Below are 24,604 nucleotides of genomic sequence, written 5' to 3'. Positions count from 1 at the left end.
AACTGTAAAAACAACCACTTGCTAAACAAATAGGAGAGAACTGTTTGTTCCTCAGTGAGATAAGTTGCTCACCTGTCCAGAACCTCATCCAGGGTCTCATAGGAGTTCTCATAACACTTGATCCTCTTCTTGAAGTCCTCCATAGCCTCCTCTGTGTTGCAGTTGGTGTAGTCAGGGCTGCCCAGCTTCACTTGCTGAACAGAGATAGAGAGGCGAGATATAAGACTCATTGGTTCTCTCCAAAGAGTTACCTACAGGAACTGTGGAAGAGCACTCACCACAATGTTCTCTGCAATGACTTCAGGGTCTTCACAAACAGACTCTACAAAGAACACCTAGGAGAAAAGGGAAGACCGTAAACCCCCAGGATAGACAAGACATCAAGTTCCCAGTTGTCATCTATATTTTTTGCAGCTGTCTATTTGCTGCCACAAACCAATGCTGGCAGTAAGACCACACCCAACAAGCTGTACAAGGCCAAATAAAGAAAATGCACATCTAGAGGCAGTGCACCTAGTGGCCAGTGATTTGATGCAGGGAAACTCTAGATCACCTTTACTCCATGCATACAAAGCTCTCCATCCAGTTGGAAAATCTGACCATAATTATATCCTGCTGATTCGGGTTTACAAGCAAAAACTCAAACTGGGATTACCAGAAGTGGTCAGATAAAGCAGATCCTAAGCTACAGGACAGTTTTGCTAGCACAGACTGGAAAATGTTCCGGGATTCATCAGATAACATTTAGGTTCACCCAGAAGTGGCGCTCCTAGTGGCCGGGGACTTTAATGCAGGCAACCTTAAATCAGTTTTACCAGATTTCTACCAGAATGTCAACCAGAGTAAAGAAAACACATTCTAGACCACACAGGGATGCATACAAAGCTCTCCCCCGCCCTCCATTTGGCAAATCTGACCATTCCTGTTTACAAGCAAAAACTAAAGCAGGAAGTACCAGTGACTCACTCAATACGGAAGTGGTCAGATGACGGACACTACAGGACTATTTTGATAGCACAGACTGGAATATGTTCCGGGATTCATCCAATGGCATTGAGGAGTACACCACTTCAGTCATCAGCTTCATCAATAAATGTGGGGACGACGTTGTCGATGCACGTACATATTCCAACCAGAAGCAATGGATTACATGAAACATCTGCATCGAGCTAAAGGCTAGAGCTGCTACATTCAAGGAGCGAAAGACTAACCCAGAAGCTTATAAGAAATCATCCTATGTCCTCAGACGAATCATCAAAACAGGAATAAGATTGAATCCTACTACACCGGCTCTGACGCTCGTCAGATGTGGCAGGGCTTAAACTATTACGGGCTACAAAGTGAAACCCAGACGCAAGCCTACCAGATGAGCTAAATGCATTTTATGCTCGCTTCAAGGCAAGCAACACTGAAGCATTTACGAGAGCAGCTGTTCTAGATAACTGTGTGATAACCCTCTCGGTAGCCGATGTGAACAATACCTTTAAAACAGGTCAACATTCAAAGTCGCTGGGCCAGACTGTTTACCAGGACGTGTACGCAAAGCATGCGCGGTGTCAATGCAGAACAAATCCTACTGGCTTGGAGGCTCGTCAAAACCCAGCCGCAAGCTGCCAAGTGATGCAAGCCTACCAGACGAGCTAAGTTCCTTCTATTCTCACATCGAGAGGCAAGCAACACTGAACCACGCATGAGAGCACCAACTGTTTCAGACGGTGATCTTGCTCTCCATAGCCGTTGAGAGTAAGAGCTTTAAACAGGTTAACATACACAAGGCTGCGGGGCCAGACAGATTACCAGGACGCTTACTCAGCGCATGCACTGACTAGCTGGCAAGTGTTTTCACTGACATTTTCAACCTCTCCCTGACCCAGTCTGTAATACCTACATGTTTCAAGCAGACCACCATAGTCCCTGTGCCCAACAACACTAAGGTAACCTGTCTAAATGACTATCGCCCCGTAGCACTCACATCTGTAGCAATGAAATGCTTTGAAAGGCTGGTCATGGCTCACAGCAACAACATCCCAGACACCCTGGACCCACTCCAATTTGCATACCGCCCCAATAGATCCACAGATGACGCACTCTATTGCACTCTATTGCACTCCACACTGCCCTCTCCCATCTGGACAAGAGGAACACCTACATGTGAAATCCTTAATACTGTTCATTGACTACAGCTCAGCATTCAACACCATAGTGCCCTTCAAACTCATTACTAAGCTTAGGATCCTGGGACTGAACACTTCCCTCTGCAACTGGATCGTGGATTTCCTGACGGGCCACCCCCAGGTGGTGAAAGTAGGCACCACCACGCTGACCCTCAACACGGAGGCCACTCAGGTGTGCGTGCTCCTGTATTCCCTATTCACCCACAACTGCGTGTGTATATGGCCGCGCAAGACTCCAACACTAAGTTGGCTGACAACACAACGGCGGTTTGCCTGATCACAGACAATGAAACAGCCTATAGGGAGAAGGTCAGTGACCTGGCAGTGTTGCTCCAGGACAACATTTACATTTACATTTAAGTCATTTAGCAGACGCTCTTATCCAGAGCGACTTACAAATTGGTGCGTTCACCTTAAGACATCCAGTGGAACAGCCACTTTACAATAGTGCATCTAAATCTTTTAAGGGGGGGGGGTGAGAAGGATTACTTTATCCTATCCTAGGTATTCCTGAAAGAGGTGGGGTTTCAGGTGTCTCCGGAAGGTGGTGATTGACTCCGCTGTCCTGGCGTCGTGAGGGAGTTTGTTCCACCATTGGGGGGCCAGAGCAGCGAACAGTTTTGACTGGGCTGCGCGGGAACTGTACTTCCTCAGTGGTAGGGAGGCGAGCAGGCCAGAGGTGGATGAACGCAGTGCCCTTGTTTGGGTGTAGGGCCTGATCAGAGCCTGGAGGTACTGAGGTGCCGTTCCCCTCACAGCTCCGTAGGCAAGCACCATGGTCTTGTAGCGGATGCGAGCTTCAACTGGAAGCCAGTGGAGAGAGCGGAGGAGCGGGGTGACGTGAGAGAACTTGGTAAGGTTGAACACCAGACGGGCTGCGGCGTTCTGGATGAGTTGTAGGGGTTTAATGGCACAGGCAGGGAGCCCAGCCAACAGCGAGTTGCAGTAATCCAGACGGGAGATGACAAGTGCCTGGATTAGGACCTGCGCTGCTTCCTGTGTGAGGCAGGGTCGTACTCTGCGGATGTTGTAGAGCATGAACCTACAAGAACGGGCCACCGCCTTGATGTTAGTTGAGAACGACAGGGTGTTGTCCAGGATCACGCCAAGGTTCTTAGCGCTCTGGGAGGAGGACACAATGGAGTTGTCAACCGTGATGGCGAGATCATGGAACGGGCAGTCCTTCCCCGGGAGGAAGAGCAGCTCCGTCTTGCCGAGGTTCAGCTTGAGGTGGTGATCCGTCATCCACACTGATATGTCTGCCAGACATGCAGAGATGCGATTCGCCACCTGGTCATCAGAAGGAGGAAAGGAGAAGATTAATTGTGTGTCGTCTGCATAGCAATGATAGGAGAGACCATGTGAGGTTATGACAGAGCCAAGTGACTTGGTGTATAGCGAGAATAGGAGAGGGCCTAGAACAGAGCCCTGGGGGACGCCAGTGGTGAGAGCGCGTGGTGAGGAGACAGATTCTCGCCACGCCACCTGGTAGGAGCGACCTGTCAGGTAGGACGCAATCCAAGCGTGGGCCGCGCCGGAGATGCCCAACTCGGAGAGGGTGGAGAGGAGGATCTGATGGTTCACAGTATCGAAGGCAGCCGATAGGTCTAGAAGGATGAGAGCAGAGAACAACCTCTCCCTCAATGTCAGCAAGACAAAGGAGCTGATCAGGGACTACAGGCAACTGAGGGCCGAGTACGCCCCCATCGGCGGGGTTGTAGTGGGGTGGGTCGATCCTTGGTGTCCACATCACTATGGAATTGTCATGGTCCACACAGTCATGAAGAAGGCACAACAATGCCTCTTCCCTCTCAGCAGGTTGAAAAGATTTGGCATGGGCCCTCAGATCCTCAAATATTCTACAGCTGCACCATTGAGAGCATCTTGACTGTCTGCATCACTGCTTGGTATGGCAACTGATTGTCACCCAACCACAAAGCGATACAGGGGGTAGTGCATATGGCCCAGTACATTACTGGGGCTGAGCTCCCTGCCATCCAGGCCTTCTATACCAGGTGGTGTCAGAAGGCGGCCCTAAAAATTGCCAAAAACTCCAGCCCTCCAAGTCAGACTGCTCTCTCTGCTACTGCACGGCAAGCAGTACGTCTGGAACCAACAGGACCCTGAACAGCTTTAACCTCGATGCCATAACACTGCTAAAGAGTGAGTTAAGTAGTTAACCAATAGCAAACTCTTGACTCATCACATACGCTGCTGCTACATTTTATCTACCCTCTTGCCTAGTCACTTTATCCCTACCTATATGTACATATCTACCTCGTGCCCCTTCACATCGACTCAGTACTGGTACCATGTGTATATAGCCAAGTTATCTTTACTCATTGTGTAGTTATTCCTCTTTTCTCTCTGCATTGTCGGGAAGGGCCTTTAAGTTAGCATTTCCCTGTTAATCTACACCCGTTTACAAAGCATGTGACAAATAAAATGTTATTTGACGTTGACGGGTGGGATGTTCAACTAAACCTATGCATACGCAAGCACAAGTCTAAAAACAAAAACAGGGTTGGTTCACACTATTGACAACAGTGACCGACCGGTTCAATCTTATGTAGAAACATTTACTAAATGGATAAAAGTAGAGACTCAGATATACAAATGTATCATACACTATAGTTTAGGAACAAAGGGAAAGTAATTATGCTTTGAAAGTTGATAAACTTAAGCCCATTTTTGAGAAAAGGGCCCTTGAACTTTTTGGTACACCTACTTGGGAGCTCTTCTTTGTCTACACCCATTCAGCATTGTTCACACCCTCTTAATAAGCCCCCACACATCTCTTTAAGGATTCACATGGGAGGCCATGTGCTAAACAGAGCACGGTAGTGTACTAAACAACCAAAGATTAAGACTTAAGGCTGGTTAACGCTACGTCTATCGACATGTCTGTAGACAGTTGTCGCAGGGACATCATGAACATTGTCGTTATGAAAAAGTATGAACACAAAAAACGACAGGCTGCATGACATTAGCAGCCTGGTGGTCCAAACTAGCATAACTGGTACATTTTAAAACACGTCAATCTAGCAAACCAGGCAACTAAAAGCAACTTCCTAACCAATGTTTTTGTTAGTTTCTAGCTTGTTAGCTATCCAGTTCAAGTTCTTAACTTTAGCTAATTTGTGTCACAACAAAATCCTTATTTACAAGTTAATGGCGAGCTAATTGCAGAAAATAGCTTACAGTTGTGAGTGACAAAATTAAAAGCAGGGCATTCTACCATAGTGTCCAAGCTCTAAAATGCTGTCTCATTGGCCTAACGTTATATCCTAATTTGACTTTGGTGCAGGTCATGTGGTTCTTCACATTAGTCTAGTAAACACACTATATTCACTCAAATCTAAGTTTGACACATGCACAGTGAAATGGTTAATTGCATAGTGGAGTCATGTTTAGACACGTAGCTAGCTAAATAATGAACCAGAATCCCAACTCAAAATGTTACTACCCTGCATGAATCTGCAGGTAGCTAAAGCTAACCAACTAGCTAGGTTCAATGTTAGCCATCTAACTAACATTAGGCTATAACTAGCAATGGAAACAGCTCTGAGATATGATTATGTAGGATTATTCATACACGTAACATTAGCTAGCGAGCCAGCCAGCTAACATTAGCTAGCTAACTAACAGTACGCTTTAAATTGGCAATGAAAACGACTTTCATAAAATTAGAAACCTACAATATCTGAAAATGTAGCTGGCCAGACTCACTTACCCGTATACATGGATGCTTCTCCCTCTCTATACCATGGTTACCCTTATTTTGAAGATGTGTAAAACACCTGTCTCTGATTACAATTACAACAGCCTTCTGTGTGTTCTCTTTGACTCCCTCCGCATGAATTGCAATCAAACGCCAGAATTTCCTCCATCTCCTTAGCAATCATACTACGCTTCCACAGGCATTCCACCGACTTCAAAACTTGGTCCTCCAGAAATTGGAGCGCATTAGTAACACTTACGCAGTTCGTGATATTTATATAAAGTTTTATCTGCGTTACCAAGGATTACCTACACATACTAAGCAGCTCATGTTATTGACAGAAGCGTACTACATGGCAGACCAATCCGAACTCATCGCTCGGCATGTCCAGCCCATCCATTATCTCACCCAATGAAGGCTAGCGGGAAAGTTCCTGTCTGTCTTTTTTTTGGCTAAACCAACTAAGCTCGTAAATGTAACAATTTTATTCAAATTTACAGATGGCATACAAGCTTAAGACACATGAAAGTTCTTGTTCTGCAAAAAAAACACATTTGATAAAAATAAATGTTTATGTTCAAATGCCTCTCCTGTGAAGTCGTGATGGGCGACATACGCCTAGTTTCCTGAAATGAGCTAGAGTGCCTTCAGAAAGTATTCACACACCTCGACTTTCTCCAGATTTTCTTGTGTTACAAAGTGGATCTAAAAAAAAGGTGCAATACACAATCGCTCTGCTATTTCCTGGTTGCTAAAATTCTAAGTTTGCTTGTTTTTTTTCACAAACTGAAATTAGGCACTCAGAGTGTAGAGATTCGTTGTACCAATCTAAACCACTGAAATATATTTTCAATAACCAAAAATATTGTATTTTTAACGTAAAAAAATGTTAATGAAATCTTGATTAGGTAAGTTTTCAACCCACTGAGTCAATACATGTTAGAATCATCTTTGGCAGCAATTACAGCTGTGAGTCTTTTGGGGTAAGTCTAAGAGCTTTCCACACCTGGATTGTACAACATTTGCCCATTATTCTTTTAAAAATTCTACAAGCTTTAAGGCTTGCCATATATTTTTAAGCAGATGTAAGTCAAAACTTTAACTCAGCCACTCAGGAACAGTCACTGTCTTCTTGGTAAGCACATCCACTGTAGATTTGGCCTTGTATTTTAGGTTATTGTCCTGCTGAAAAGGGGAATGCATCTCCCAGTGTCTGGTGGAAAGCAGACAACCAGGTTTTTCAGCATTTTTCCTGTGCTTAGCTCTGTTCCGTTTCTTTTTTTTATCTTGAAAAACTCCCCAGTCCTTAATTACAAGCATACCCATAACATGATGCAGCCACCACTATGCTTGAAAATATGGAGAGTGGTACTCAGTAATGTGTTGTATTTGCCTCAAACATTTGTATTCAGGTCAAAATATTCGGTTTTTGCCACATTTTTTGCAGTATTAGTTTTGTGACTTGTTGGTGGAAAACTTCAAGTTCCTTGGAGTACACGTCACAAACTGAACTGGACCACCCACATAGACAGTGTGGTGAAGGCGCAACAGAGCCTATTCAACCTCAGGAGGCTGAATAAACGTGGTTTTTACAGATGCACAATTGAGAGCATCCTGTCGGGCTGTATCACCGCCTGGTACGGCAACTGCACCGCCCGCAACCGTAAGGCTCTCCAGAGGGTGGTACGGTCTGCCCAACGCATTACCGGGGGCAAACTACCCACCCTCCAGGACACCTACAGTACCCGATGTCACAGAAAGGCCAAAAAGATCATCAAAGACATCAACCACCTGAGCCACTGCCTGTTCACCCCGCTATCATCCAGAAGGCGAGATCAGTACAGATGCATCAAAGCTGGGATCAAGAGATAGAAGCTGTTTTTCAATCTAAAGGCCATCAGACTGTTAAACAGCCATCACTAGCAGATTTGAGGCTTCTGCCTATAGACAGACTAGAAATCACTGGCTACATTACGAAATTATTTACTCATCTCATCTCATACACTGTACTCTATACTATTCTACTGTATCTTAGTCCATGCCGCACTGACATCGCTCGTCCATATATGTATATATTCTTAATTCCATTCCTTAGGTTTGTGTGTATGAAATTGTTAGATATTACAGCACTGTCGGCGCTAGAAGCCCAGCATTTCGCTACACCCGCAATAGCATCTGCTAAACACCTATGTGACCAATAAAATTTGATTTGCAAACAGGATGCATGTTTTGGAATATTTTTTATTCTGTACAGACTTCCTTCTTTTCACTGTTTTATTTATGTTAGTATTGTGGACTAACTACAATATTGTTGATCCATCCTGAATTTTCACCCATCACAGCCATTAAACTCAAACTATATTAAAGTCACAACATTTGAAAAAAGTCAAGGTGTGAATACTTTCCAAAAGCCTACATTTCATCTGCAAATGTCTTTTAGAAATATGTATACATTTGCAGAATAAGCATTTGTTCCCTTTCAAATACATTGTTACAGTTGTTGATTATCCTAGCCATGTTAGCATAGGCGTGACAAGAGTCAAAACAAGAGATGGCATCAAGAACAAAATACAACTAGCTGAAACAAGCCATCTATGATTCACCACACAGCAGCTTCTAGTCATTGTTGCTAACCATCTGACCCATCTGGCTGAAAACAACCTTTTACCTTACGCCCACATTTTTGTTGTGACATTGTCAACCCACAAGCATGATCACCACCAACGACACCAACATTACCTTGAAGCCATTCTGCTCAGCAAACGCAATGATGGTCTCTCTCCTCTCTCTAGTGGTGTTAGTCGCATCAAACACCTGGAGAAATAACAGAACACACACACCATTACTCGCAATTCAGACTGAGAAACTGCACTGTAATCCATATTAAAATACGCAGTGCGATATCAAAGTACTTCATGACGGGATATCCCATCCCAATGTTAATGTGCACATAATCTGGCTACATTGGAGTTTCAAATGTGATATTTTTCTTCAAAGAGGGATTGTACACACAGCAACTTGGCCTCCATCAGCGAGGTACTGTCTGACATCATTCAGTGCTGCTGACGCACACTGCCTGCAAAGAAGAGTGGGGAAACTGAGTCAGAGGCAGCAGTGACAAGAGGCACTAATGGGTTAGCAAAGACAACTCACAGACGCTGGTTAAAAACAGGTACATAACAATATAAGATGATATTGTTAGGCAATTTGGGGCATTCAAGGACAAGATGATCTGATCAGTGTTTCCACAGTGGAGGAGCAAAGCACTGGAAATGTTTCTTACTGTCTGATTTTCAGGCCCTCCTCATTGTCTGGACGGAAGAACTCAAAGGACTTGTAGATCTTCAGACACTCACGCCGGTACTGCCCAACATTGAATTCTAAATGGGGGAGAGAAAGAGATAGTTGCATGCTTTACTTTTCTAGATACTATTGACTGTTCAGCAGCATTCTTACATGTCAGTGTGTGAGTGGATTGGATTACGGAAATGGAATTTCAGGTATAAGGGCTGAAAGTTGGTACCTTTGGTTGGCACGCCGATCCAGTTGAGATAGCGGGTGAGCTTCTTGGAGATGTAGGTCTTTCCTCTGGCCGGGAGGCCCACCGTCACTATCAGGGTGGGACAGTTGGTCATACATACTGCACATGGAAGAGAGGAGACGGGGGAGAATAGAATGATTCTACAGGTTATTATAATTATTGTACTTGGACAGAGACTGCCACTGAAACATAAGCATGAACAAACAGTGCAGGCTGTGGCAGGGAAGGGAAGGGCTTGGATTACTTTTTTCCTAAATGCTTTTAGGACCATTTGGGCAATTACCTGGGCAATTCCACTGTGACACTAGGCAGGTGTCCAATGAACAAGCTTTATTCTACAAAAGCAATGTCACAAAATAAAATCTTAGTGACACGTTTAACTGAAATGACAGATATTGGAGACATTTTCTAAAGATCCACATTTTTAATTCAACTGACAGGTGGATTTATCTTTATTGCGACAAATGTTGCCGAAATGGTTTTTTGAATAAATTATGATTTATTCATAACTTTGAAGGTACACGGGCACGTGATGTCATCATATAGCTCTATACCACTTTTTTTTTTTTCAACTAGAATTTTTTTATTTGCAAGACAAGGATTGTCTTGACTTTCAAGAATGCCTGAATTGTTTCGCCTTGCTTTTCTGTTTGGCTGGATGCAAAAGTTTCACCACCCCCCCATTATTTCATATCTACAGGCGTGCAAGTCTCACCATGGCACAGATTGTTGCGATATGTTGGCATATGAGAATTATTAGGATATGGCAAATAGTAAATTATTGCATTCTATCAAGCTTTTGTGGGCTACCTGAGACATGAAACAGATAGCTAGGAGGGCACACAGACTCTCGCCAATTTATTATGAGCAATTTTCCTAAATGGTTAATGGAAACACTTCAACCACTTCATTTTTATTCAACACTAGGTTTTAGTGAAAGTTGTATTTTACTTGCTGTTTTTATTGACAGTGTAATGGAAATGCAGCATAGCTGGCAATTGTCACATTTATTTTCTATGTGACCTTTCTATATAGACTAAAATCACTTGACAAGTTAATGGAAACATAGCTAGTGTCCTGCAAGTGAACTAGTCTGATTAAATCAGGCCGTAAAACAATTGGTAGGCTATATACAGCCTGAAAACATTTGGCAAAATGGTGTAAATTTTCCTTACAAGCCAGAATGTTGAATAAAATAAAATTTGAACATACTCTACCGGTTGTCTGTGCAGCTTGTCCTTCAGCTGCTCACAATGAGACAATATCCACAGGAAAGTATTGCTTACCAACTTTTTTGAGAGCTGCTAGGTACAGTATATGTTTCAGTACCAAGGTAAAGTTTTATATTAGTTTCTCTCGTCAATAGCTATCGAACCAATCATGCCATGACAATAACACATCTATATTCTGAATCAGGGGAGGATGGAGAACAATCCACACCTCTTTAGGATTTCACATCTTCAAACAAAACAAGTGGATGGTTCTCCATCCTCCCGATTCAGAATATATCATTTTCATGGCATGCTTGGTTCAATAGCCTAGCTATTCACGAGATAAAACTACTTTTTAAACTGACTTTACCTTAGTGCCTAACAAAACAAGTGGATATTTTGTCTCAAATTTCGAGCAGCTTAATTAAGGACAAACCGGTAGAGCAAATTTAAATGTATTTTTATTCAACATCCTGGGTTGTAAGGAACATTTACACACAAATGCTTCAGGCTGTATTTAATTGTGTATTACAGCCTGATCAAGCAGACAAGTGACCTAGTTTGCCACTAAATGCCTCGTTCAAAACAACTGGGAACTTGGAAATGTCCGACTTCGGTGCGGTTAAAACGATTGGGAACTTGGGGAAAAAAACGAGCTCCGACTGCGAAAAATCCAACTCGAAAACTTGGGCATCTTTCTAGAACTGTTGTCTTTCCAACCAGATGATCACTTGTCATGATGTGACCTTGTTCCGCCCCCCCAGGTTATTTCCAGTTGTCTTGAAATAACCAGAATATTCAACCCCTCGGGTTGATATTGTGGGATCTGATTATTTTACCAGTCGGGAGAAGACAGACACAGTATTCCAGATAAATTGAGAAGCAAATAACGATGCTCTGGCCTGGAGAGGGGAGCCAGTACGTTATGTTATAGCTCTATGGTTCAAGGGGCTGTTAGAACAGAGTCAGTAGGGTCATGGACCTTAACATAATTCAACTAACCCGTTACGTTCATTCTCACAACTTCCTGTGTAAATTCTCCTAACCTGCTACGAAACGTAAAATGACCTTAATTTGACAAAAACAGAATACCTTCTAGCCATGACCAGTCAGTAATCAGACGCAGGCATCGACGATCATCAATAATCGATTGCCAAGACTTAAGGTCACGCCATAAATACATTTTCTCCACGTCTTTCAGAAAGCACGGAAGTTGATTACAACACAATGACATAAGAGGATTTAGCTAGCGATTAATAAAATGCAATTTCACAATATACACTGCTCGAATATTAGAATGCGCGAGTCAACCGGCTTGCAGTCTAAACACGTCGGTAATCGTTATACGCACCCATTCTTTGACAAATGCGTTTATCAGGAAGGCCATTTTTACAAGGCAATGGCATCCAGATTTTCTTGAGCGGGTTTTGAGTTAGTTCCCGCGGCGTTGCAGCGTTTGATGGTCTTGCTTCCATTCCGACTACCACGGAGGACATGGTGGCCTCTGCTACTGTGGCGCGGAGCCTTTCTTCTGTTGGAGCGTTACAGGAGATCTGTCTCGCATCAGTGTTGTTTGATGAGGTCTGCTGGTGGTTGGCGTAATGGACTGAGGAACCATTATGGTATGTGCCTACCATAATCTCTCAAAAATACGCGCATATATTTGCTCTGAAATAATGAAGTAACGCTGTTGCAGTAAGCATCAGAGTTGCCATTTACAAAATGCAATTACATTTTCCAACTTCCAAGTTTATACTGGGATTAATGGCGCACTACTCAACGTCATTATTCCCCTATGCATCGATGGTATTATTGTATCAAGCTACAAGCACGGACAATGAATAATTAATCTATCCGTGTAGGCCTGTTATTTATTTACATTTTTATAAACTGATATGTAGTTATTACGGTAAACAGACTACAACGTAACCTTAAATACCCCAACCCTCTCCTCTGGGACCACCAGACGTTTCACATTTACATGCACACCAATATCCCTTTATTATTCGGACTACTCAAGTATTCAGTTGAGTTGACGCATAAAACATCATATACCGTTTAGAATAACCCATCATTGTCATCAACCCCTTGACTAATTGAGTCAGGTATGCCAGTTTAGCACGAACACAAAAATGTGCAACGTCGTGGTCCCCGCGGAGAACTGGGGTAAAAGACAGCTTCAGGTTGGATATTCGCCTGTAGTTTTCCTTACATCAACCAACAGCAGTTAGGGACCGTCAACATATTTACAAATCAAATTTTTCAAATGTCAATAGCTCTTCAATCATTACTCCTAAAACGTTCAACACTGGTTGTAGCTAACCCAATGGCAGACACACATTGCACACTTTTGTTTTTGTCGATTTACATCTCGCACTATTTTAAATAATTTACATTTCAATAGCTCTTTGGTCATATGACCTACTTTCTTCAAACAAGGTTCAGAATGTGCACTGACTACCCTTATGTAGTCAGTGGACTATAGTTACTCCATTGTACTGGAGCTAATACATATTAACATTTTACATTCATATGTATAATCATTTATGACATACTGTGAAACTCTTGGCTGCTGGCTCTGTCACTTTCAGACATGCACAGAGCAGACTGAAAGGGGATGGGTAAGCTCTTGACTTGAACCACAGGGGTTCTCTGTAAAGAGAGAGTATTCCAAAAGGCACACACACCACTTGACTTCCAATTTGCACCCTTGACCTGTATGCATTCTCTCCTGATTGGTCTCCGTGGTGCTTAGTCAATGGGAACTCCATTGCCGGCCCCATCATAAAGTTCTTACACAGTCGGACTAAAGTGCCAGAGGTATGAGGAGAGACATCCTCCTTTGTATTTATGGGAACAAATATTTTATATAACAAAACGCTCTACATTTATTCACTCTGTGATAGGGTTGGATCCTATATGCTATTTTTCTCCTGTAAATGGTTCAGTGCCTATAATTTAGGCTGTGTGTAGAATAGGGCATAAAAGGAAATGACCTATACTAGATTTATAGTGATAAGGAAATCAGCATTCAGTTTTGGCCTATGTATTCATTTGCCTATAACTAAATCAGAATTCCATTAGGTTTATATTTAAAAAAAGAGAATACTTCAAAATGAGATGATCCTGCTATGGAAGACAACTGGGTGGACATAAAGTGGAAAGGAGGGGAAATAACTCACACCATGCAGCAGGACACCTTCAGCTGCGGGGTCTTTGTAATGCAGGTTTGATAGTTAGATTTTCAATAATGAATGGTTAGCTGTTGTGACAATTTGGTCAAAAACGATTTTTTTGGGGGGTGTAGATGGCCAAGGAAGTTGTACAGAACTTCCCCAAAATCCCCTCCCAAATTTTTCTAATTTAACCTTTATTTAACCAGGTACACTAGTTGAGAACAGGTTCTCATTTGCAACCTGGCCAAAATAAATCAAAGCAGTTCGACACATACAGAGTTACACATGAAAAAAAAGAGTCAATAATACAGTAGAAAAAGTCTATATACAGTATGTGCAAATGAGGTAGGATAAGGGAGGTAAAGCAATAAATAGGCCATGGTGGCGAAGTAATTACAATATAGCAATTAAACACTGGAATGGTAGATGTGCAGAAGATGAATGTGCAAGTAGAGATACTGGGGTACAAAGGAGCAAGATAAATAAATAAATACAGTATGGGTATGGGCTATTTACAGATGGGCTATGTACAGGTGCAGTGATCGGTGAGATGCTCTGACAGCTGGTGCTTAAAGCTAGTGAGGGAGATATGAGTCTCCAGCTTCAGTGATTTTTGCAGTTCGTTCCAGTCATTGGCAGCAGAGAACTGGAAGGGAAGGCAGCATTGGCTTGGGGTGACCAGTGAGATATACCTGGCGGGGCTTTACCTAGCAGAGACTTGTAGATGACCTGGAGCCAGTGGGTTTGGCGACGAGTATGAAGCAAGGGCCAGCCAACGAGAGCGTACAGGTCACAGTGATGGGTAGTATATGGGGGTTTGGTGACAAAATGAATGGCACTGTGATAGACTGCATCCAATTTGTTGAGTAGTGTTGGAGGCTATTTTGTAAATGATATCGCCGAAGTTGAGGATTAGTAGGATGGTCAGTTTTACGAGGGTATGTTTGGCAGCATGAGTGAAGGATGCTTTGTTGCGAAATAGGAAGCCGGTTCTAGATTTAATTTTGGATTGGAGATGTTTAATGTGAGTCTGGAAGGAGAGTTTACAGTCTAACCAGACACCTAGGTATTTGTAGTTCTCCACATATTCATATAGAGGTGGATCAGAGACTCACCAGCAGCAAGAGCGACATCATTGATGTATACAGAGAAGAGAGTCGGCCTAAGAATTGAACCCTGTGGCACCCCCATAGAGACTGACAGTGGTCCGGACAACAGACCCTCTGATTTGACACACTGAACTCTCAGAGAAGTAGTTGGTGAACCAGGCGAGGCAAACATTTGAGAAATATTGATATAGATAGAACACTCACAAAAACACATGGAACAACTGCGAAAAGAAATGGCTGAGGATATACAAAAAAAATGTCTGGTATGTAATGACATTTAATTCAAAGTAAATGTAAATGCTTTATTTTTATGTAGTCGTGTAGGACAGCCATATGTTCAGTTCATGCCTATGATTTCAGAGTTCAACAAGGCCAACAACTGCTTCATGTGTGCCACTGATAAAGAACCTGGATGAGGCCCAAAGACTGACTGGGTTAGTAACTTTATTTAACCTGTTTATAATATTTTGACAAGTGACGGCATGTAAGACAATTTATGATATAACAAAGGATGGCCAATGTCATACTGCATTGATATTATTTATAACGTGTTACGTTTTGTTTTAGATTGAATGTTATGCATGACAACGGTGGTTCCATGTGCTGTGTCTAGGAATGAAGACAAGAGTTCAGAGTGAAGAACAAACTGGAAGTGATGTCTTTGTTGTTGAAAATGTATCCTATACCCCATCCACACTGAAGAGGCTCTGATATGTACATCAACCAGGGATAAAGAGAAAGTGAACACTGAAATGTTTTGTACTTATTTGAAGTAAAGTGTCTGCCATATTGCAGACTTTAATCTTTTCCAACTTCTGTTTAATTTGTCAATATCCCATTTTTCCTTCATTGATTTTCTGGCCACCATTACTGCGGTTACATGTTCAGTATTTGTATTGACCAGAAAACCCACCTTACTCTCCATCCCGGCTTTGGACAATTAATAAAACATGACTCTCATACTTTGCCCTTGATGGTTGATATTAACGATGAGAGACAGATAATATCTCCGTTTTCCTATTGTGTACCACTGTTAAATAAAGTTTTTTTTTTTTTTTAAAGGAAAAATATGTACTTAGAACTACCAATTATTATAGATAAATATTAAAGAAAAGGGTTAACACAACACTGGACTGAACCCCCTAAATTGTCAAAGTAATATTAATGTACAACAATATAGAAGATACATGACTAGAGGTTATGTAATATGGGTGTATATCCACTGCATGCTTTAGGTGTGTAATTGACATGACCAAGGAGCTATTGAAATGTAAAACTATGAAAAATGTACGTTACACTGTGTGATTTTACAGTACACAAACAAGAGTGTGCAATATATAAGGCTAGTCTGTGAACATTCTGAAGTTTGTTTGAGTCCAGCAGGTCACATGACCAATGAGCTATTGAAGTTTTAAATTCTGAAAAATGAATGTAAAATCGAGTGATATGAAAATGGACAAACTAAAGGGTGTGAAATATAGAAGGGTAGTCAGTGGACATTCTGCACCTTGTTTGAAGTCATTAGGTCACATGACCAAAGAGCTATTGAAATTCAAATGTAAAAAAAGTTTGTACTTTGTTTACGCTCCATAACTAATTCAACTAGGAATACAAAATGCAGCTCACATTTCCACATGTTTATTAGCTTTGGAAAGTGAATCAATGTCCAAATCGTGGCTTATTTAGAGTCTGTGGCGCAAGCGGTTTGAAAGCGTGAATATCTGTAGAATATCCAACTTGAACCTGTCTACCTTGGTTTGCAGTGAGGGGTTTAAGCAGGCGTGTAGTGCTATGGCAAAAACGTGCACCCCTTTGGTCCCCAAGACCTGGATTAACAAACACAGATAGAATCCATGGATTCTATCTTTGGGTGGTCTATTTCTATGAGATAGACTCTAGGCTACTACAGACACAGTAAAGGAAGGTTGAGATGCTGCCAAGATATACAAGGGCTCTAAAATACATAGATATTAGGGTGGAAAACAAATATGGGGGCACCATGTTGGTCAGAAAGAGATATATAAACACAACATTTTTTTCCAAAACACTGTTCTAATCACAATGGAGAGAATTATTAATACGCTGATATGTAAATTGTAATGCTTGCATGACCTCAGGATACCAACAGATTCAGTAATTGTGAAGAACTTTGATCTCAGTTCCAAACAAAAAGGATGCACCCAAAGATTAGTATACCCTTTAATCTGTGGCACCCCTCTGCAATACAGGCAGTGTTTTTCATGTTCATAAGATGGCAGCATTGGACTAGCTAGGCTTAAGCCTTTGAAGCATTAATAATACATTCAACTGGATGGTGGATCAGAAAACTTGGTGATAATAATACACAATAACCAATGCGTGCACAATGTTCAGAAGTGGACACATAGTGGATACACCTCATAGTGATTATAATTGGCACCCAAGGGTCATAACAGTGATGAATATGATTGAGGTAGGCAGTGCCACAACAACCAACCGCAGGATCAAGCAACTTCTCTAAAAGTTCATACTTCTTCAATTTCAAAAATGTCATGTTCCTTTTCCATTTAAACCTGCTCATGTTGCATTTTCTGACCACATTGTTCTCTGGTATTGCAATGACCTTGTCTTGTGCTATGGTAACCATGTTTACAAATGCCATTGCAATCCCTTGGAAGAACACCAGTGTTGATAAAAAAAGATTTAAAAATTAAAGCACAACTGACCACTGAGTTAATAGTTTTGGAGCGATGGTTGCTGTAAACATATTAGTTACTGTGATACAAGCCACATTGAATTTGGCTATAAATAACCATTTACATGAGCTAATTACAGTGGGGAGAACAAGTATTTGATAACCTGCCAAATCGGCAGTGTTTCCTACTTACAAAGCATGTAGAGGTCTGTAATTTTTATCATAGGTACACTTTAACGGTGAGAGACGGAATCTAAAACAAAAATCAAGAAAATCACATTGTATGATTTTTAAGTAATTAATTAGCATTTTATTGCATGACCTAAGTATTTGATCACCTACCAACCAGTAAGAATTCCAGCTCTCACAGACCTGTTAGTTTTTCCTTTAAGATGCCCTCCTGTTCTCCACTCATTACCTGTATTAACTGCACCTGTTTGAACTCGTTACCTGTATAAAAAGACTGTCCACACACTCAAACAGACTCCAACCTCTCCACAATGGCCAAGACCAGAGAGCTGTGTAAGGACATCAGGGATACAATTGTAGACCTGCACAAGGCTGGGATGGGCTACAGGACAATAGGCAAGCAGCTTGGTGAGAAGGCAACAACTGTTGGCGCAATTATTAGAAAATGGAAGAAGTTCAAGATGACGGTCAATCACCCTCGGTCTGGGGCTCCATGCACGATCTCACCTCATGGGGCATCAATGATCATGAGGAAGGTGAGGGATCAGCCCAGAACTACACAACAGGACCTGGTCAATGACCTGAAGAGAGCTGGAACCACAGTCTCAAAGAAAACCATTAGTAACACACTACGCCGTCATGGATTAAAATCCTGCAGCGCACGCAAGGTCCCCCTGCTCAAGCCAGCACATGTCCAGGTCCGCCTGAAGTTTGCCAATGACCATCTGGATGATCCAGAGGAGGAATGGGAGAAGGTCATGTGGACAAAAATAGAGCTTTCTGGTCTAAACTCCACCTATCGTGTTTGGGGGAAGAAGGATGAGTACAACCCCAAGAACACCATCCCAACCGTGAAGCATGGAGGTGGAAACATCATTCTTTGGGGATGCTTTTCTTCAAAGGGGACAGGACGACTGCACCGTATTGAGGGGAGGATGGATGGGGCCATGCATCGTGAGATCTTGGCCAACAACCTCTTTCCCTCAGTAAGAGCATTGAAGATGGGTCGTGGCTGGGTCTTCCAGCATGACAACGACCCGAAACACACAGCCAGGGCAACTAAGGAGTGGCTCCGTAAGAAGCATCTCAAGGTCCTGGAGTGGCCTAGCCAGTCTCCAGACCGGAACCCAATAGAAAATCTTTGGGAGGGAGCTGAAAGTCCGTATTGCCCAGCGACAGCCCCAAAAGCTGAAGGATCTGGAGAAGGTATGTATGGAGGAGTGGGCCAAAATCCCTGCTGCAGTGTGTGCAAACCTGGTCAAGAACTACAGAAAACGTATGATCTCTAATTGCAAACAAAGGTTTCTGTACCAAATATTAAGTTCTGCTTTTCTGATGTATCAAATACTTATGTCATGCAAATTAATTACTTAAATCATACAATGTGACTTTCTGGATTTTTGTTTTAGATTCCGTCTTTCACAGTTGACCTGTGTGTACCTATGATAAATATTAGACCTCTACATGCTTTGCAAGTAGGAAAACCTGCAAAATCGGCTGTGTATCAAATACTTTTCTCCCCACTGTATATTGGCAATGTTTTAACCATTTCTAAGTCTAAGAAGATAAATCTATTTTGAGCAAAGCAAGTTGTGGCTCCTTTTAGGTGAACACATTCACTCAAATGTTGTCTAAGCATTACAGGCATCTTCTCTCAAATGCCCTGACTGGCTGTGATAGGTACGTTTATAATACATGCCTTCTGTTTATGCAATAGACCATGGTTAGTGGGAAGGAAGAGTAAGCATTTCAGATTTCAAAAGAATGACTGTCCTAAAAAAAAAAACTTTAAAAAACTACGGCATCCCTGTAAACAACTTGCCATGTCAAAGCGTGAGACAGGTTGCTACTCAGACTGTCCACTATGACAACAAATAAACGCACAGTAAATACTGTGGAGGTTTTTCCATGGCCTTCTTATGGATACTGCATGTGCCTTACACACACTAAATGCAGCTCTGCTACCCTTGTTGAGCAAATGACATTCAAACCTGCCCTGAAAGACCTTTGCCATTTTAGAATGATTGTGTGTGCATGCTGTAGTTGTATTTACATTATCTAACCAGTCCAACCTGATAAATCTTATTTGTCAGCATCAATCTGGTTTAGAACAGGTTTTGACTTCCAACAGTAAGCTTTAGCCACTACGTAAATTCCTTGATGTCTCAACCTGCCAGGTAGGCTTCCTGGCAAGCCCACCTGTCATTCATAATCAGAGTCAAACCATTGGCTTAGCAGTGCCCTATGAGAAACGGAAGCAGTGAAAACACAGTTTGTACCAAGTTGACAGTCTTGCATTTGGTGCAGTTGTAACTCCACAGTGAGGCGGTTTTCCAGGACATATGTGAGGATATAATGCAAGGACCTTCTACACTACATTGTATCATGAACAGAAAGTGGGTCTAACACAACCCTTCCCACATCTCAGCTGTGATACACACCGAGTATACCAAACATTAGGAACACTTTCCTAATATTGAGTAATACCCATGAAAAATCCAGTAGCGTTGCAGTTCTTGACCCAAACCAGTGTGCCTGGCACCTACCCGGTTCAAAGGCACTTACATATTTTGTCTAGTGGCATATCAGGGATCATGACTGACCAGGTGAAAGCTAATGTCATGGAAAGAGCAGGTGTCCTTAATGTTTTGTACACTCAGTGTAGAAGCCACATGACGTAATAACATGGGGAAACTCACTAGCCTACAAATGCCAATGGGTATCAGTATCCTAGCATGTCTATCGTTGCCATAGAATATATTGATCATAGCCGTTCCTCAAAATTCAGTTTACATTGCTTTTCATGAAACAGATTCCAAAGTGGGTGGTTAAAATGTATAAACTATTTTGCATAAATTCAGCACGGTCATTTCAAATCGGCCACAATAACCTCATGCATGATATTACATTATACCCTTCCTCGGGGAACCACCAGTAGCCTAATCCTGTTAGGCTATAGAAATGAATTGTCAAGCTTTGACCATATATTGCAAGCTACATTTACACTGCATCCTATGAACCTACCGCGTTTTGTGTTGAATAATGGACGTGTAGGCTACGCATCTGTTGTAGGTCAGCTTCGAATTAAATAGCTGCTTATGGCAATATATAACATATGTCAGTGTGGTAATTTCTCGTGGATGTAAGTCTTCAAAACAGATTGTATTATCGTCACTCTAAGGTATTTCTTCAGCGTCAAAACAACACACCGCCTATGACATTGGCACTTGTTAACGTCTTCCGCAGAGCCGATACTTCGTTATTCACAGCCCAGTTTTGGTCGAATGGATGCATTCATATTTTGAACCTTGATATCTAAAGTCCAAATTCCTTACCCGTCTGATCCAGATTCTGCGTGCTTTTGGAACGACTGCAGCCTCTCATCCTCCGTGTTTAGTTCTGATGTAGCCTACGTTGAAGCTCAGAGGTTGGTTGTGGTGTGTGCGTCTGATGAGTGCGGGGCAATCACACTGAATGAAACATGGTGCAGCCAGTTGAGGTCTACTTGAGCTCAACTTGAGCTGTGTGATGAAATTGTTGAGATGCATGTTGACTATTTATGCACACACCCACTTCTGCTGAATTACTTCAGGGTGATTGCAAGGCTGACCATTCAGTTTCTAAAGAAAGATTACGAACATGTTGATACTTATTTTTCACTATTCAGCTTTTGATCTCATTTCAAATGAGATCAAAGACAGTCAGGTATGAGTCTAAGACAGGTCACTGATGCTGTGTAGCCTACTCAACATACACTACATGACCAAAAGTATGTGGACACCTGCTTGTGGAACATCTCATTCCAAAATTATGGGCATTAAAATGGAGTTGGTCCCCCCTTTGCTGCTATAACAGCTTCCACTCTTCTGGGAAGGCTTTTCACTAGATGTTGGAACAGTGCTGCAGGGACTTGCTTCCATTCAGCCACAAGAGCGTTAGTGAGGTCAGGCACTGATGTTGGGCGATTAGGCCTGGCTTGCAATTGGCTCTCCAATTCATCCCAAAGGTGTTCGATGGGGTTGAGGTCAGGGCTCTGTGCAGGCAGTCAAGCTCTTCCACACTTATCTCGACAAACCATTTCGGTATAGAACTCGCTTTGTGAACGGGGCCATTGTCATGCTGAAACAGGAAAGGGCCTTCCCCAAACTGTTGCCACAAAGTTGGAAGCGCAAAATCGTCTAGAATGTCATTGAATGCTGTAGCGTTAAGATTTCCCTTCACTGGAACTAAGGGGCCTAGACCAAACCAGGAAAAATAGCCCCTGACCATTATTCTTTCTCCACCAAACTTTACAGTTGACACTACATTGGGGCAGGTAGCATTCTCTTGGCATCTGCCAAAACCGGTGCCAAGTTGAAATTCACAGAGCTCTTCAGTAAGGCCATTCTACTGCCAATGTGTTTATATGGAGATTGCATGGCTGTGTGCTTAAGTTTATACACCTGTCTGGAACGGGTGTGGCTTAACTAGCCGAATCCACTCATTTTAAACGATGTCCACATACTGCTGTAAATATTGTGTACATGTTGCAGACTATATATAGACTGAGATATAGGCTAAGGACTTCAAGGGAGTCCAAGAACACATTTATTGAAGTTTCCCCTGGGAGATTTAGTTTACCATAGTAGGAATCTGAATTAAAATATTCTCAGTGCAATAAAACTGAAAGTTGAACTGCTGTAAACCTAATCTGAACTGCTTTGTGATTTACATGGCCCATTGATTTAGTAGCGACCCTAACTGGGCTATATGGGTTAAGTGGACACACGCACACACACACACCTAACAATGTGACCCAGTTGCCCAGCAGAGATAACAGTGCAGCATGTGACCCGTCTATGTGGACTGAAAGCTATTTCAGTTGCTCTAATGATACCCTTATCCCCACTGCCTTGATAATGGCACTAATTGTCAAGCACAGGATGTTGTGTCTTGTCTCTACTCAACAATAATATTGGAGTAAATGCATTGTGACAAATGAAGAGAAAGGGATGAGGGAAAGATAAAGACAGTTAAATGAAACCAGTGTTGGGGAGGAAAATGTGATGAGAAAGATGTGATGAGAAAGAGCGAGAGAGACAGAATTGCTGGTTATGTATGTGCAACCTGGACTCAGGGGTAGACAAGATAGTAAGATAGTAAATGTAAATGTGTAACACTCCAAATTGTATCATATGTTACGTTTTGTATGGTATGCATTAATTTGTGGATGTCCATCATCGATTTTGTAGGATATGTTATGAATTACAATTCGTATGATATGTTACAAATTGCAATTCGTAAAATGTTACGAATTCCAATTCGTACAATATGTTACGAATTTGCAAACCGTATGATATTTTAGGAATTCCAATTTGTTGTGGCTAACGTTAGCTAGGTGGCTAACGCCAACATTAGCTAGATGGTTAACATTAGTTAGGCTTGGGGTTAAGGTTAGGGTTAAGATTAGGGTTAAGGTTAGGAGTTAGGTCAAAGGGTTAAGGTTAGGGTTAGCTAACATGCTTAGTAGTTGCAAAGTAGCTAAAGCGTAGTAAGTAGTTGCAAAGTTGATAAAATGCTAAAGCTAGATGTTCACAATCCAATGTTTCAAGTTTCTTGCAGACAGGCCATGCGTAGCTAATGTGATTTATAGGATATTTATTTTGATTAAGACATTTTCTACCTGCAGGCTGCAATGTTTTTATTTGTTGGCTTTATGTATGCTATGTTTATCCTACATAGTTGGCAATGTCAATAGAAGTTACTTTTGGAATTTTGATTAACCACATGATAATGATATTGAGATACAAATATTTTATTTTAAATTAAATCATAACTGGTATGCAGATTGGTAGAAATGGTAAGAGAAATTGACACTCCAAATTGAAAAGGTTGCCGATCAGTGGTGTAGACTATTACCGGCAACTTCAGGAGCTAAGGTCATCAGCAAGGGGGAGGATAGGGAACAGGTTTTTTTCTTCAGGTTAGGCTATGAGGCTATGTTGATCTCTGGCTCTCTCTTGAGTCATTTGTGTGTCATAATAATGCTATTAATCACAGTGTGCTTAAAGCCTAAAACAAGCTAATTAGCCTATATACAGTATAGGCCAGTTGATTTTATTAAAATACATAGGGTGTGTCTATATACTGTAGTGAAAAATACACCTTTTAACATTTCGACCAATAGATTGGTTGAAAGAACAGGCGACTCTCGGTCGACCAAGATTATGTTTAGTCGGGAACAGCCCTAGTCTCACGTAACCACACCTAACATAACATACCATACTAATTTCAGTGCCTTGGATTTACGTCTACTATTTTATGCCTAGTCTATGGCTGGTAAGTGAGCACATGATAGAGGGGTGGATAAATTAGGGGGTCATCATAATGCCAGAGAGGTAAAGAAAGCTAGAGTAAAAGGCCGATAGGAAGAGATTGAGAAAGTTAGAAGAGGAAAGAACAACAGACAGAGAGAGAGAGAAATAAAGATCACTGTGCATTAGAATGGCTTGACTCCTGTTCCTCACCACATTCTTTCCTAAAGACCATAGTGATAAGCATCCCCTTTCCCCCTCATCGGTCCCCCTCTTACTCCGTTCCAGATACGGTATCCCCTCTAACCCCCTCCCAAACTCTAACCTCTGGCAGCATGTTGTGTCCAGGGCTGGCTAAACACGCTGTGTCCAATCCAATCACTGCTGGAGGCACCATAAATACCATCCATACCAGCCTCCTGCTCTCATGTATCTGCTGCCATGACTGTATTGAGTATGCTAGAGAGTGTTTGTGGGGGAGTTGTGGAGGAGCTGCTTTGAAGTGAAATAACAACT

The 24,604-nt window shown here is 42.0% G+C and overlaps 1 protein-coding gene and 1 long non-coding RNA gene across 5 annotated transcripts in view; one reads left to right on the top strand and one right to left on the bottom strand.

The window, feature by feature from the left end:
* The window catches only part of LOC115137999 (6-phosphofructo-2-kinase/fructose-2,6-bisphosphatase 4-like), a 29,033-nt gene extending 7,718 nt beyond the window's left edge, over positions 1–21,315 (bottom strand). For 2 of the 3 annotated variants that reach the window (XM_029674391.2, XM_029674382.2), the window contains exons 1-7: positions 11,999–12,299; positions 9,419–9,535; positions 9,179–9,275; positions 8,908–8,971; positions 8,635–8,709; positions 279–335; positions 73–194 (exon numbers count right to left, since the gene is read on the bottom strand). In XM_029674391.2, coding sequence (XP_029530251.1) covers positions 73–194; positions 279–335; positions 8,635–8,709; positions 8,908–8,971; positions 9,179–9,275; positions 9,419–9,535; positions 11,999–12,284 — 818 coding nt within the window. In that variant the 5' untranslated portion in view covers positions 12,285–12,299. Of the gene's footprint in view, positions 1–72; positions 195–278; positions 336–8,634; positions 8,710–8,907; positions 8,972–9,178; positions 9,276–9,418; positions 9,536–11,998; positions 12,300–21,130 lie in introns of those variants that run through there. The other variant, XM_029674398.2, reaches the window with a different exon arrangement.
* On the top strand, positions 12,161–15,894 carry LOC115138017 (uncharacterized). 2 transcript variants are annotated; one of them, XR_003864879.2, is made up of 3 exons: positions 12,161–12,269; positions 15,293–15,366; positions 15,546–15,894. It is a non-coding gene; the product is annotated as an uncharacterized LOC115138017 (long non-coding RNA). The 2 variants fall into 2 exon arrangements; XR_003864880.2 differs by having other exon boundaries at positions 15,500–15,894.
* Positions 21,316–24,604: the final 3,289 nt, after the last annotated feature.

The sequence above is a fragment of the Oncorhynchus nerka genome, linkage group LG2 (genome assembly GCF_034236695.1).
Source record: "Oncorhynchus nerka isolate Pitt River linkage group LG2, Oner_Uvic_2.0, whole genome shotgun sequence".
In the NCBI taxonomy this organism is placed as follows: Eukaryota; Metazoa; Chordata; class Actinopteri; order Salmoniformes; family Salmonidae; genus Oncorhynchus; species Oncorhynchus nerka.
This window is presented reverse-complemented; position numbering and strand designations above follow the sequence as displayed.